Source organism: Bos javanicus, chromosome 17 (assembly GCF_032452875.1).
Source record: "Bos javanicus breed banteng chromosome 17, ARS-OSU_banteng_1.0, whole genome shotgun sequence".
In the NCBI taxonomy this organism is placed as follows: Eukaryota; Metazoa; Chordata; class Mammalia; order Artiodactyla; family Bovidae; genus Bos; species Bos javanicus.
In genome coordinates, this window is record NC_083884.1 from 7,558,293 (window position 1) to 7,570,741 (window position 12,449).

General features: G+C 34.3%; 1 protein-coding gene across 7 annotated transcripts in view; it reads left to right on the forward strand.

The window, feature by feature from the left end:
• Window positions 1–12,449, forward strand: part of LRBA (LPS responsive beige-like anchor protein) — a 753,999-nt gene that overhangs the window by 213,324 nt on the left and 528,226 nt on the right. For all 7 annotated transcript variants that reach the window (XM_061384015.1, XM_061384012.1, XM_061384019.1 and 4 more), the window contains exon 34: window positions 6,748–6,809. In XM_061384015.1, the coding sequence (XP_061239999.1) occupies window positions 6,748–6,809 (62 nt within the window). The remainder of the gene's footprint in view (window positions 1–6,747; window positions 6,810–12,449) is intronic.

The window sequence follows — 12,449 nt, forward strand, 5'->3', positions numbered from 1 at the left end:
CTGTACTCTACTATCTTTAAATATCAACTTACAGCTTTAGTTATCATGACTTTTTGTTGGGCAATCAGTTACTAGGTTATCTATGGAATTTCTTAAAACTTGTGAAAAAAAAACCCCCTCTTTTTATAGTAATAAGGATATAATGATAATGAAAGTTATAGATAGTTTAACAGTTCAAGATATCCTTATCTGAGTGTTAACTATGGGATATCAGCACTTTATTTGGCTCTTAAAACATCTATCTATAAGAAATAGTCATTAGCTAATGTAATAATTTCATCATCATCCGTGCTGTAAATATGTATTGAGTTGGTGATGATTGATATCATTTCTATATAGTCAAGGAGTAGCATTGAATTTATGTGGGAAAAAAGTTCAAATTTTAGAAACATTGAACCAAATTTGGGATAGAAATTTACTCTATCTGATGAAGGATATAATTATTTAGCCAAGGACTGTTTGACCTAATGAAGTAATAAAATTTGAAAGGAAGTGAATTGATACATTGAAGGAATTCACCCTAATTTATGCTTCATATATCAAACTTTTATTCTATTAAAGTGATATGACAACTTGTTAATTATATTTCATTTTATAATGCTAAAATGAATGTATTAATTATAGCCTTTCAATATAGCAATACATTTTTGCTATTTAGTTGATCTTTGAATTTTATAATAGACCCAGCACAATAGGATCTTCTTAGATACTATGCTATGCTATGCTATGCTAAGTCACTTCAGTCGTGTCTGACTCTGTGTAACCCCATAGACGGGAGCCCACCAGGCTCCCCGTCCCTGGGATTCTCCAGGCAAGAATACTGGAGTGGGTTGCCATTTCCTCCTCCAATATATGAAAGTGAAAAGTGAAAGTGAAGTCGCTCAGTTGTATCCGACTTGTAGCGACCCCATGGACTGCGGCCTACCAGGCACCTCCATCCAAGGGATTTTCCAGGCAGGAGTACTGGAGTGGGGTGCCATAGCCTTCTCCGTCTAAGATACTCAGAAGTATTAAACTTGACAATTCTAGATCCTTGAACAAAATTTAATTTAGAATCAACTTGTTATTGATAAATTCTGATAATATGATAAAAAGGAAGATGATGTGCTTTTGATCATCTATAAAAAACTGGATCATTGCCTACTCACTGGGTTGTGTTCATAAAAATAACGAATAGATGTAAGAGTTTTATATAGCAAATAGATTTTAAGTTGTGAGGAATCCTTTGGGTGGTAGTTTTATGCACTGTAAAACAGAAAAGTTTTGAGGGAGAGGTTATTGAAGCATAATTCTGTTGAAAAAGTTTTGAACTAAAAAATTCAGTAGAAGGGATATCTCTGGTGGTCCAGCAGTTAAGACTCCATGCTTCCACTGCAGAGTTTGATCCCGGGTTGGAGAAGTAAGATCCCACATGCTGCGTGGTGCAGCCATTAAAAAAAAAAAAAAGGCAGGCGCCTTCAGTCCCTGTTGGTCACTAGCTGTGTGACCAGGTACTTGAAACCTTATTACTTTAAAATTTTTAAATTATTTTGATTAATAATTTTTAATAAACATTTAAAATATTTACAAAATATGAGTTGCAATATTTATAAAGTTACTACTGCTGACTACCCAGACCGTCTTTGTTTTGCCATAACTGTTAAATCCACCTCATTTTGTTTTCCTTTAGTCTTTAAAACAACCACAGACATCATGTAATTTCACCTCTAAATAATTAATAATTCATGTAAAAAAGATACTTTCTCTCATAATCATAATTGCTTCTCTTATACCTAATAATATTAATAGTAATTCTATAATGTCCTTTAATACTCAGCCCATGTTCATCTTTATTTAAAAAGATATTTTTATATAATTGATTTTCTTCCAGTTAAAATCCAAAAAAGTCATTTTTTTCATTTGATATGTCTCTTAAATCCATGCTAATGTCAAATAGTTTCCCAGTATTCCTTGGTTTTCATGTTATTGACTTGTTGAAGAAATAGGGTTGGTGGTTCTGTAGGATGTTAACATATTTTGGGACTCTGTGGCTATTCTTGCTGATGTCATTTAACAGTTTATCTAGTCTATGTGTTTTCTGATGGCTTGAAGTTTAATTAGATGTGATAATTCATGTTATATCATGCCTAGAGTCACATATTTTCTGATTGGCTCAATTTTAGTAGTATTAACCCCCTTTTTCAAGTAGTTATAACCCTTTGTAAGAATTGATGTTTATTACTTTTATTGTTTTTAAAGATGTCTTCTGAAAACAAAAAGATGATTACTTGTAAATAAAGTTTGTTCTATCTGACAGTTACCTTAAATGATTTCATTCGGCACTTTTTATAAATCTAAGATTCATTATGAGCTTTTTGTGATCTTAATTTTCCTGTATGTTAAAACATTTTGCTAATTATCGTTACTCATCAGTTATTTCTAATTATGCTAAGGACTAAAACAATAAAAAACCAAGAATATTAGAACTGCTCCCAGCATCAGGGTGAACTAGGAAACCAAATCTTGGATCATTCTCTGTTTTCTTACTATGTTGCCAAAGTATTGCATTGTGTTTTAAGAAGATATAAACTTGTTTTCTCAATTGGATTAAAAGCTGGTATTTAGGGATGGCCAAAATATCTTAGGTATCTACAGTACATCTGGGGCTTCTCCTGTGGCTCAGCTTGTAAAGAGGCCACCTGCATTGTGGGAGACCTGGGTTTGATCCCTGATTGGAAAGATCCCCTGGAGTAGGGAAAGGCTACCCACTCCAGTATTCTGGCTTGGTGAATTCCATGGACTGTTGTCCATGGGGTTGCAAAGAGTGGACAGGACTGAGTGACTTTCACTTTCACAGTACATCTGTATAGTTTATTTTTAGGATTAAAATTTCATGGGGTCACAATTAAGAAAAAATGGTATGAAATGCTATTTAGGCTCTTCAAAAATTATTGAGAAATATTGGTATAAAAGAAGTCTGTGGATACCAGCTTTGTATCTTATTTTTAGCTTTCACTGAATATAGTTAGTTAAGTCAGAATTTTCTGTTTTCTGTCCATAATGGTGAGGAGAAAAAAAATTGATAGGAGAAGACATTTTATAAGTACTGGACCATCTGTAGCTGAATTTGAAGAGCTAGGGAACAGTATTCATAATTTTTATCAAACTCAGTACTTCATTAGTACACAGTATATTTCTGTGGACAAAAAGGAAATTGATTTTCTCAGCATCATGTCATTCAACAGGAACAGTTTAATTCTGCAAAATCCATACGATGTTTTGTGACAAAAACCTGGATTATCTCATTTTGCTAAAAAGGCCTGTGACAGTGTTCATGCATTGTTGATTGTGCACTGCAGCTTGCTTGGTGCAATTTCTAAGTGAATGGCTACTGAAATAGGTTTGTACACAAGGATGATCAGAAGGAAACATTCACGTAGAAGTGAAAAAATTCAATTGATTGATCATTCTAAATGGCGTTCATAATCTAAAGATGAAAATATTTTGGAATTCGAGAGGAGAGAAAGTGACCTTGCAAAATTCAGCCTTCCTGCTGCTGCTGCTGCTGCTGCTAAGTCGCTTCAGTCGTGTCTGACCCTCAGTGACCCCATGGACTGCAGCCCACCAGGCTCCTCTGTCCATGGGATTTTCCAGGCAAGAGTACTGGAGTGGGTTGTCAACCTTTCCTGCTGCTGCTGCTGCTAAGTCGCTTCAGTCGTGTCCGACCCTCAGTGACCCCATGGACTGCAGCCCACCAGGCTCCTCCGTCCATGGGATTTTCCAGGCAAAAGAGTACCGGAGTGTCAACCTTCCTAGACTATTGCATTTGACAGTGTTAGTTCAAAAAGGAGGGCCAGAGGAAACAAAAGATAAAACATATTACTTAAATGCAGGGGAAAAAAGGACCAGAATTAATAATAAAGTTGCATCTATTAGAAGTTTATTTGAAATTTAGAATTAATATTTATAAGATGAATATTATGTTTACAGATTCATGGGGAACAGTTAATTGTATCCAAATTATAGGCAAGTACTTTCAAAACCTGGAAAATGGGGAAAACCTGATTTTTTGCCGAAATTATTATTAAAACTTCTAGTAATGTTTATGCCATTCCTTTATATTTGTGTAGATTAAAGTGACTTAAGATAAATAAAGGAAAAAACTGGGTTCTTACATTCCAGATGGCAAATGGTCATACCTGTTTTTCATGGTATACATGAGAGTTTAGATATCTCAGTGGGTTCAGATACTGATAGCTTAATATCTGATAATTCATTTAATGTTTCTGAGTTAGTAAGGAAAACAGTGGTAATAGAGGTGGAGAAACTGCAGTGGTCTTTGGTCATGAAACACCCAAAGAGTATAAAACTCTTGGCTTTGGTATTCTTAATTTGTCTTCTTTTGAAGAGACTACAATTCCTTATCAGTGAAAAGTCAAAAACAAAACCAGGCACACTGAACCCTAGGGTCAGATTATGAGTCTGGTCAGATCTCTGAACCTACAGTACCTTGTTCACCTTCTGCTAATTGGGGCAGTAGTAGAATTTGTCTGTATAAAGTGAAAATTGATAACTTCTGCAGCAACTTACAACTTCACCTAAGGGCTGTTTGAAGGCCTTCCTTTGGATAATTCTTGGAGTCTGAATGTAAATCTGAAGACAGATTTGCTGCTTTATAAGTCATTTCTTGCCTTTTCATCCATGCAGCCAGTGTCACAGAAAGGTAAAAATTCAGATCAAAAAGAGATACGATTAAGTTTTGCAATCTGAAACCAAGTCCCTTATTGAGATGATTTCATATTTATTTACTCCCATGGTTTTATATTTGTGTTTGCGGTATTGATCCCCTTTGGGCATTTAAGTTATTGAAGGTCAAATGTAAATGCTCTTTTGTCTTCTGAAGCCATTTCTCATTTAAAATTTAACACACCATCCACTCTGGCCCCCTGCCTGTCCTTTAGAATCCAGAAAACCTCACTCCAAAAAACACACGAATTGTTCTAATCAAATTATGAAATATTGTTTGACAGCTTAACTATCTTTGAATATTCAACTCCACTGATATGTGGTTGTATTACACTGCTTCTGGTTTTCTAATCTTATTGAGCAATAAAACTGAAATAAGTAATTTTTTGAAAGTATATATCCTACCATACGCTGTAGAGAGACAAAACAACCTGTAAGTCGTTCTAACTTTGGATGACCCAAGTTCCTTTTAATCATTATGGTTCACTGTTTTAGTGGCTATCAAAGGCTGAGCTAGATCAGGGCCCAAATGCTTTGCAATGAAAGGAAAGTTGGTAGGAAATCTGGTTCCTCTAGGACAGAGCAATAAGGAATAATGACCTAATTGTAGAAAGACCTAAATTTACTTGCTGAAAGTAGTGGCTTTTGAAGTTGAAATATATGAAACTTCCTTTCATGTTTTCTGAAAAGTGACAGGTTTTCAGACCAATAAAGACTACACCAGTAATAAGAGTATTGCTGTGCCTTTCGTTTTGGCCTTGGCATTAGCCTGAGGGCATATGCTCATCTCAGCTCTATAGAAACTACAGTTTAGTCTAGTTAAATGTCTTGCTTGTTTAATGCAACATGTAGATATTCTGTAGCTAACTATTACCATCATCTCTGTGTTACACATTTACACATTTTTTCAGATGTGGAGAAAAATGTGTCTGCCTTTTCTAAAAAGTGAAGGGAGTGAACAACCTGTTGAACTTGAATGCTGCTTGTAAGGCTACAGAGTGCCAGCATGTGCCATCAGCAGACATGAGGCATTATGACTAAAAGTAGGAAGGAGAAGGAACCACAGAGCGAAAAGATTAAACAAGGGGAGTAGGATGGAATAGGATGCCCATAAGAACTTGGTTAGATAGAAATAAGGTAATTGTGTGGTGTGCGTAAGGGCCATGGGAATTATTTTAGTTGTTATACTTAAATTAATTTGAACTTAAACTTATGTTTGCTTAGAAAAATATAGAATAAAAAATTATAATTTTTCTAGTTATTACTAGCATGATACAGTCATTTAGTGCTTTTATTTGTTGACATTGCTTTTATAAGATATTGGTTGTAAAATGTTTTTTGGACTAATCTTATTATTAATCAGAACTAAAGAATTGTTTAGATATATATTAAGTATATAAAGTTCCTTCCTGAGATAGTTTTGGTGAACTTGAAACATAAATGAGAAAATGTACGTGAATTTATTTATTAAAAAAAAATCAAGAGTGTATAACAGACAATGGCCTGCATTTCTGTTAAGGTTTAGAGTGAGGTCACAGGTCAAGGTACTAATAAGAGTGTTTGGGATGTCTGCTGCCATGAAACAAAATGGAAACTTGATTGATAGCTGGAGGGTTGAAGGGAGAGAGTGTGGTGGAGAAAGCAAAGGTCAGGGAGCCATTTCCCTTCTCTGCATGTATAACAATCAGCTCTCTCCAAAACAAAATTTAGATGATATTAGTCAATACGGCATATGTGGTGCACATTTCCATGAGTATTGTGCAGTGTCATTGTATATGAAGTGGTAATAAATGTTTTAGTTATTTGAAAGCCGAAATGAAATTGGCTACAAAAGATTGTGGTGTTTTTGATGCCAAATTTAAAGTAATCACAGAATGTTTTGTTTACTCATTAAATATGTATAGGTTTGGTTCTTAGCAATATGTTAAATTTTATTTTAAAAACCAATTTGGGCAAAGTTGTGTAAGAAATAATCCCTCGTTTGTTTTTTATAAAATTAAAAACAAATTCTCTTTAATATAGGTCTGGTTTGCATGAAGTCTAGTAGTTCAGTTGTGGAGTTGGTTATGCTACTGTGTTCTCAGGTGAGTGACAAGAATAAATGCTGAATTAAGTAAATTCTCAAACGAATTCATTTTGCAAAAAAGTTAAAATTGTTGATTAGAAGTTTTTTCTATAATTGAGTTTTGAGTTTGCAGTTTTAAAATAATTTCTTTATATTGCAAAAGGATTACTTCTTGTGTTTGTTACTAAGAGATAATTTGAAGTATGTGCTGAGAGGAATTGTATAGGTAAGTGAGAAACAGAGGTTTTTCAAGCCACATTTAAAAATGCTCAGATCAAATGATTTTTAGATGTCAAAATTTCTTTGCTTTGTGTATTAAGGTTATAGAAACAGATTTATTTCTATACCTTGTAGAGTGCCACTCTGACTCCCCTGGGAATAATGGGTTTACTTCCCTTTTGTGCAGAGGTTATAAAATGAGTGATAAATAATTTTGAATTCTTGTCATTGCTAATTATTTTTGACATACACAGTAGATTTGGGAAAACATCAACAAAAATATGGCAGCCATCATAATAAGATGTAGAGAGTAAATTCCTAAAAGCAAGGTTGCTTTCATTGTTCAGAAACCTTACACCTCATGTGGTAAACTCTAATGATTAAAAAAAAAAAAAACTTACATAAAAATCATGTATCCTGTGATTTTTTTCCCCCCTCTGTTTAGCAGTTAAATAGATGAATGCTTTTTATTGAGAGTTTTCTTTGTAGTCTTTTAAAAATGATATCTTGCAGGTAGTAAATTCCCCTACTTAAAACTTTAAAATAGCCTTTATTAATAGGAAGAGTATTGGTCTAGAGGTCAAGGGTTCTGACCCATTTCAAAACCTTTGACCTTCATTTACAACTCCTCTGGTTTACTTGCCTGACGAATAAGGATAATGCAAAATTAATGTTTCTTTGCATCGATTTATTCATTTTAGTGCCTATATTGCCAAATTTATTTAGACTGTGCTGATGGACATTTCATGAATACAAATTAAAGAATCATAGAAGGTGTGAAAAATCAATACTATGCATTGTCAATAAAATGCAATAAGAACAATTACTTCTAGAGATTGCATCTAATAGATTTTTATAATGAACTTGTAAAGAGTAGTTATGTTTGTAGTGGGCTTATTATTCTTAGATTTAGTGAGAATCATGTTTTTAATTTAATTATCTCCTTTAAAAAACTCCATTTCTTTAAAAGCTGACTGGATAAAACTTCCATTGAGTAATCTGATTTGAAATAATTGGTTGTTTATTTCTTAAATGGAAATTACCATATGCCATTCTTACATTGACATGAAATTATACTTACTTTAAGAAGCATTTGCTTCCAGTTTTATATGTATCTTCCCAGGAGTATGAATTTGTTGTTTGTAGTGTGATATTATTGTTTCATAGGTAGAGTTTGATAATGAAGTTTTACTTTCTAGTTTAGAAAATGTGAATATATTCTTCATACATGAAATTATTTCAAATATATATTACACAGTTGAATGTTAGAAGCTGGAAAGGTAAAGAATGACATGTTCTAATATACCTATTTGTCATCTATGTCATGGTGCTGTTTAATACTATTCTGATCAAATGGGATATGCAGATGACTTAGAGTAAGTTGCAAAAGTCAGTCGCAAAGTTTTGTTTGAATAAAGCACATTATTGGTTTATTTGAAGTTCTTAACATTTTTTTACAACTTCTTCAAAAGTTCCATTGCATCTCTATAAGATGGAGCATAGTGTGAAAAATGATGTGAAAAATGAAGCCAGAATTAGCTCCAGATGTATACAGATTGTTCTGGGGTGATAATTACATTTTTCACTTTGAATTTTCCTAATTCAAAGAGGTCAGATTGGCAATCGCAAAAGTGATTTATTTTGTTAAGAAGTGAACTGTCTTTTTCTACATGAAAGCTTTAGAGATATGAAATTGAATTTGAAGTCGACATTTTGCAGATATTGGGTGGGGATGGCTTGAGTTTGATTGATAATTTTTTTTAGTCTGAGATGGGGTGGGACGTGAAAAGCTAGCCTCTTGCGAAAATTTTAATCAATTTTTTAGGAAGAGATGGAGAGGATTGAGTGCCAAAGATCGAAAGATCAGGTCAAAAACTCCTTTTTAATCACATAAATAATGGGATATGCTTATGAACTTAGCATCTGCAAATTTGATTTAAAACTTTACAAATTAGTTGATGTTAATTTCATGACAGTCAGCCATCTTCTGATTATTTTTCTTGAAACCATTCAAAACTTATTTTCTTTCTGTAATCTTCTTAACAAGGTGTTTAAATCTGCCATATTTTATTACAAAAGAGAATTTAGAGCCTAAATTTAAGAAATGAGGAAATGACCACATTTGGTTTGCTGTCTTTCAAACCAAACAGATCATTGTATATTTTGTTAAAGCTTCAACTAGGATATGTTTTTCAGTATCCATTCATTCATTAAGAGGTTGATTAGGCTCCATTTCATATTTTATCCCATTTAAGTTTTAGCATTTTAAGGCAAAATGTTATTATTAGATTTAGAAATCTTTCTCAAATTATTCAGCATATTATTTTTCCATTAAGTTGTGTGTGTTTGTGTGTGTGTATATATATATACATACACATACACACACACTTATGGTTTATTAGGTTTATTCCTGTGTTCCATCTCATATAAAATCATTCAGGAACTATGTAACTCCAAAGCTTAATTTAAATCTTCTTTAAAATAAGTGTGTATACACTCTTCAGGAAGCTGTATACTCTCTGATGCACAGAAGAAAATCGAACAAGTTCTTTTTTTTTTCAAACAAGTTCTTAATTGTATTTCAGATTCAGTTTTTCAGAAACATGTAACTTATTTTTGCCTAATATTTATTGTTTATGTATACAAACCATATAAAAATCTCTATGAATTTAAAGAAAATATTAAATAAATGTTTCAAGTAATATTTTCCAGCATTGTGTAAAGTGTTTGTATCCTGCTCATTTGACATTAATATCATTTTTGAAAGAATTGACATTGCATTCAAGGCCACTTTATAAAAGCGTTGTGTTGCTCATCCTAATTCAGTCTGACATACATTCCAATAACACTACCTCCCTTCTTGGGTTTAAAGCTAAATTTATGACTCTGCATTGTGAAGTGCATCATTTAAAAATGGTTTCAACCCAAAACATCTAATAAATAAATAATGTGTATGGCTACTCAGTAGTAGACTTTCTAGACTAGAAATCATCCCATCGGATACTCAACAGTCCACTATCGGAGAGGGCTGTCAGATAAATCTTATGGTAGCTGCATTCATGTCCTGTAAATCACAAATTATTGTCTGAGCCTTCTGCCAGGTCATCTATTCTTTTCCCATTTATCAGAAATGCATAGAGTATATAGAAAAACTAGAAGTACCAGGTAGTCTGGCCTGACATCCTATCTGAGTAATTAATTAGCAGTAAAAGTTAGTTTAAAATATAGCATTAGCCTGATTTTTCTTTAATACATTTTTTTCATTAGAATGTGTAGGTTGTTGGTATTTTGGGAAATATTTCTTCTGTATGGAGGTATCAGTAAAAGGTTTGGTCACTTTTGATTTGTTTCTTCCTATATCTGAATTACTGATTTTAAAATTATAATACTCATAATAAGAACCAGTCATCACCACTCATATGATTCTTTACTGTCTGTTTTATGTTTGAAAATTTTCCTGATTCTTCATAGTAAAACATTTCTCTTTTTCATCACTCTCCTATAATTTCTTTTCTGTGATTCTAGTTTTCTTCTCCCTTTTGAGTTTATTCCCTTAAATATATGATATTAATGTTGTTGTTCTTGATCTTTTTTATTTCATGAACTCTTCCTTTTTATGGTGATGAGTATTTTGAGTAAAGTAGATAATTCAAAAGAAAACCAAGCCGAGGGTGGGGCAGGGGGCAACAGCAAACTAGCTCTATACCATGGCACAGAGACATCTTTCACTCTCAGGCCTCTCACTGTTTGGACCTCATTTCTTATCACTTTGTTCTTATGTCTGTTCTCAAGCTATGTGAACTATTTCAGTTCAGTTCAGTCGCTCAGTCGAGTCCGACCCTTTGCGACCCCATGAACCGCAGCACGCCAAGCCTCCCTGTCCATCACCAACTCCTGGAGTTCACTAAAACTCATGTCCATCGAGTCGGTGATGCCATCCAGCCATCTCATCCTCTGTCGTCCCCTTCTCCTCCTGCCCCCAATCCCTCCCAGCATCAGAGTCTTTTCCAGTGAGTCAACTCTTCGCATGAGGTGGCCAAAGTACTGGAGTTTCAGCTTTAGCATCATTCCTTCCAAAAAATCCCAGGGCTGATCTCCTTCAGAATGGACTGGTTGGATCTCCTTGCAGTCCAAGGGACTCTCAGGAGTCTTGTCCAACACCACAGTTGAAAAGCATCAATTCTACTATTTAAAGATACCCAGATGGGCCATCCTAATTCTGTGTCTCGGCAGTAGTTTTTTCCTTTCCCTAAAATTTCCCTCCTTCAAATTTAGTGAGTCTAATTGTAGGTTTCTTCTTATCAGTCTGAACTCATCTTCATTATCCTCTTCTCAGATCATCATATCTAGAGTTGATATCTTTTTACGTCATCTTGGCACTCATCATGCTGTGGGTTCTCAGCACACGTGTGCTAATTTGCTGCTTTTTTATTGCTAGTCTCCCTCTCTGTACTCTGGCTTCCTGTGAACCTGAGTACATATGGCTAGTGTACCAGGTAAACTGTTCCCTGTATCTAGTTTCCTAGGTAAACTGTGAAGCGCACCTAGTTCCCAGCTGTCCTGTCACATGATAGCGGCTCAGTGAATATTTATGGAGTGAATCATTATGAATAAATGATTCAGCTCCCAGCTAAACTGCAGTGTCTTCTGGAAAGCTTTCGTTGACTCATCTCTTCCCCACAACTGTAAACTTAAGGTATACATCCAGAGCAATCACTGACCCACCTTATAGTAATTTCATTCTTTAAGTTGCCTAGGATTTTTATTTCTGTCCTGTTAGGCTTTTATGTTTCTTAAAGCAGCACTGTGTTTTTGTCTTCTGTATTTCCAACTTTCAGCATAATTACTCTTCAGCTAAATATTTATATAATTGTGTAATTAATAAATGAATGGTGGCAGTGATCATGGGCTTCCCAGGTGGCTCAAGTGGTAAAGAATCTGCCTGCCCTTGCAGGAGTCGTGGGCTTGATCTTGGGTTGGGAAGGTCCTCTGGAGAAGGAAATGGCACTTTTCCTCCTCCAGAGGAGGTAGGAAATACCCGCCTCTTCAGTATCCCGTGAAGAAGCCCATGGACATGGGAGCTTGGCAGGCTACAGTATGTCCATAGGGTTGCAAAGAGTTGGGCACAACTGAGCACGCTCACACCCTCAACACTGATCCTAAATCACTGTGTTTTGGGATTTGACCTTTCTGTCTTTTTCATTATGATATATTCTCATACTTTTGTATATTATGGTGTCATGTTCATTTATAGAGTCCTACTTTTTTTCATTTTCTTTTACCTTCATCACATTTACTTGTTTTCAAAAGATAAGCTTTACTGAAGCATAATTAATACACAGTATATGTAATATTTTACAGTATTTTAAGTGTACAGTTTAATGCATTTTGGTATGTACACAACCACGTTCAGTTCAGTTCAGTTGCTCTGTCGTGTCTG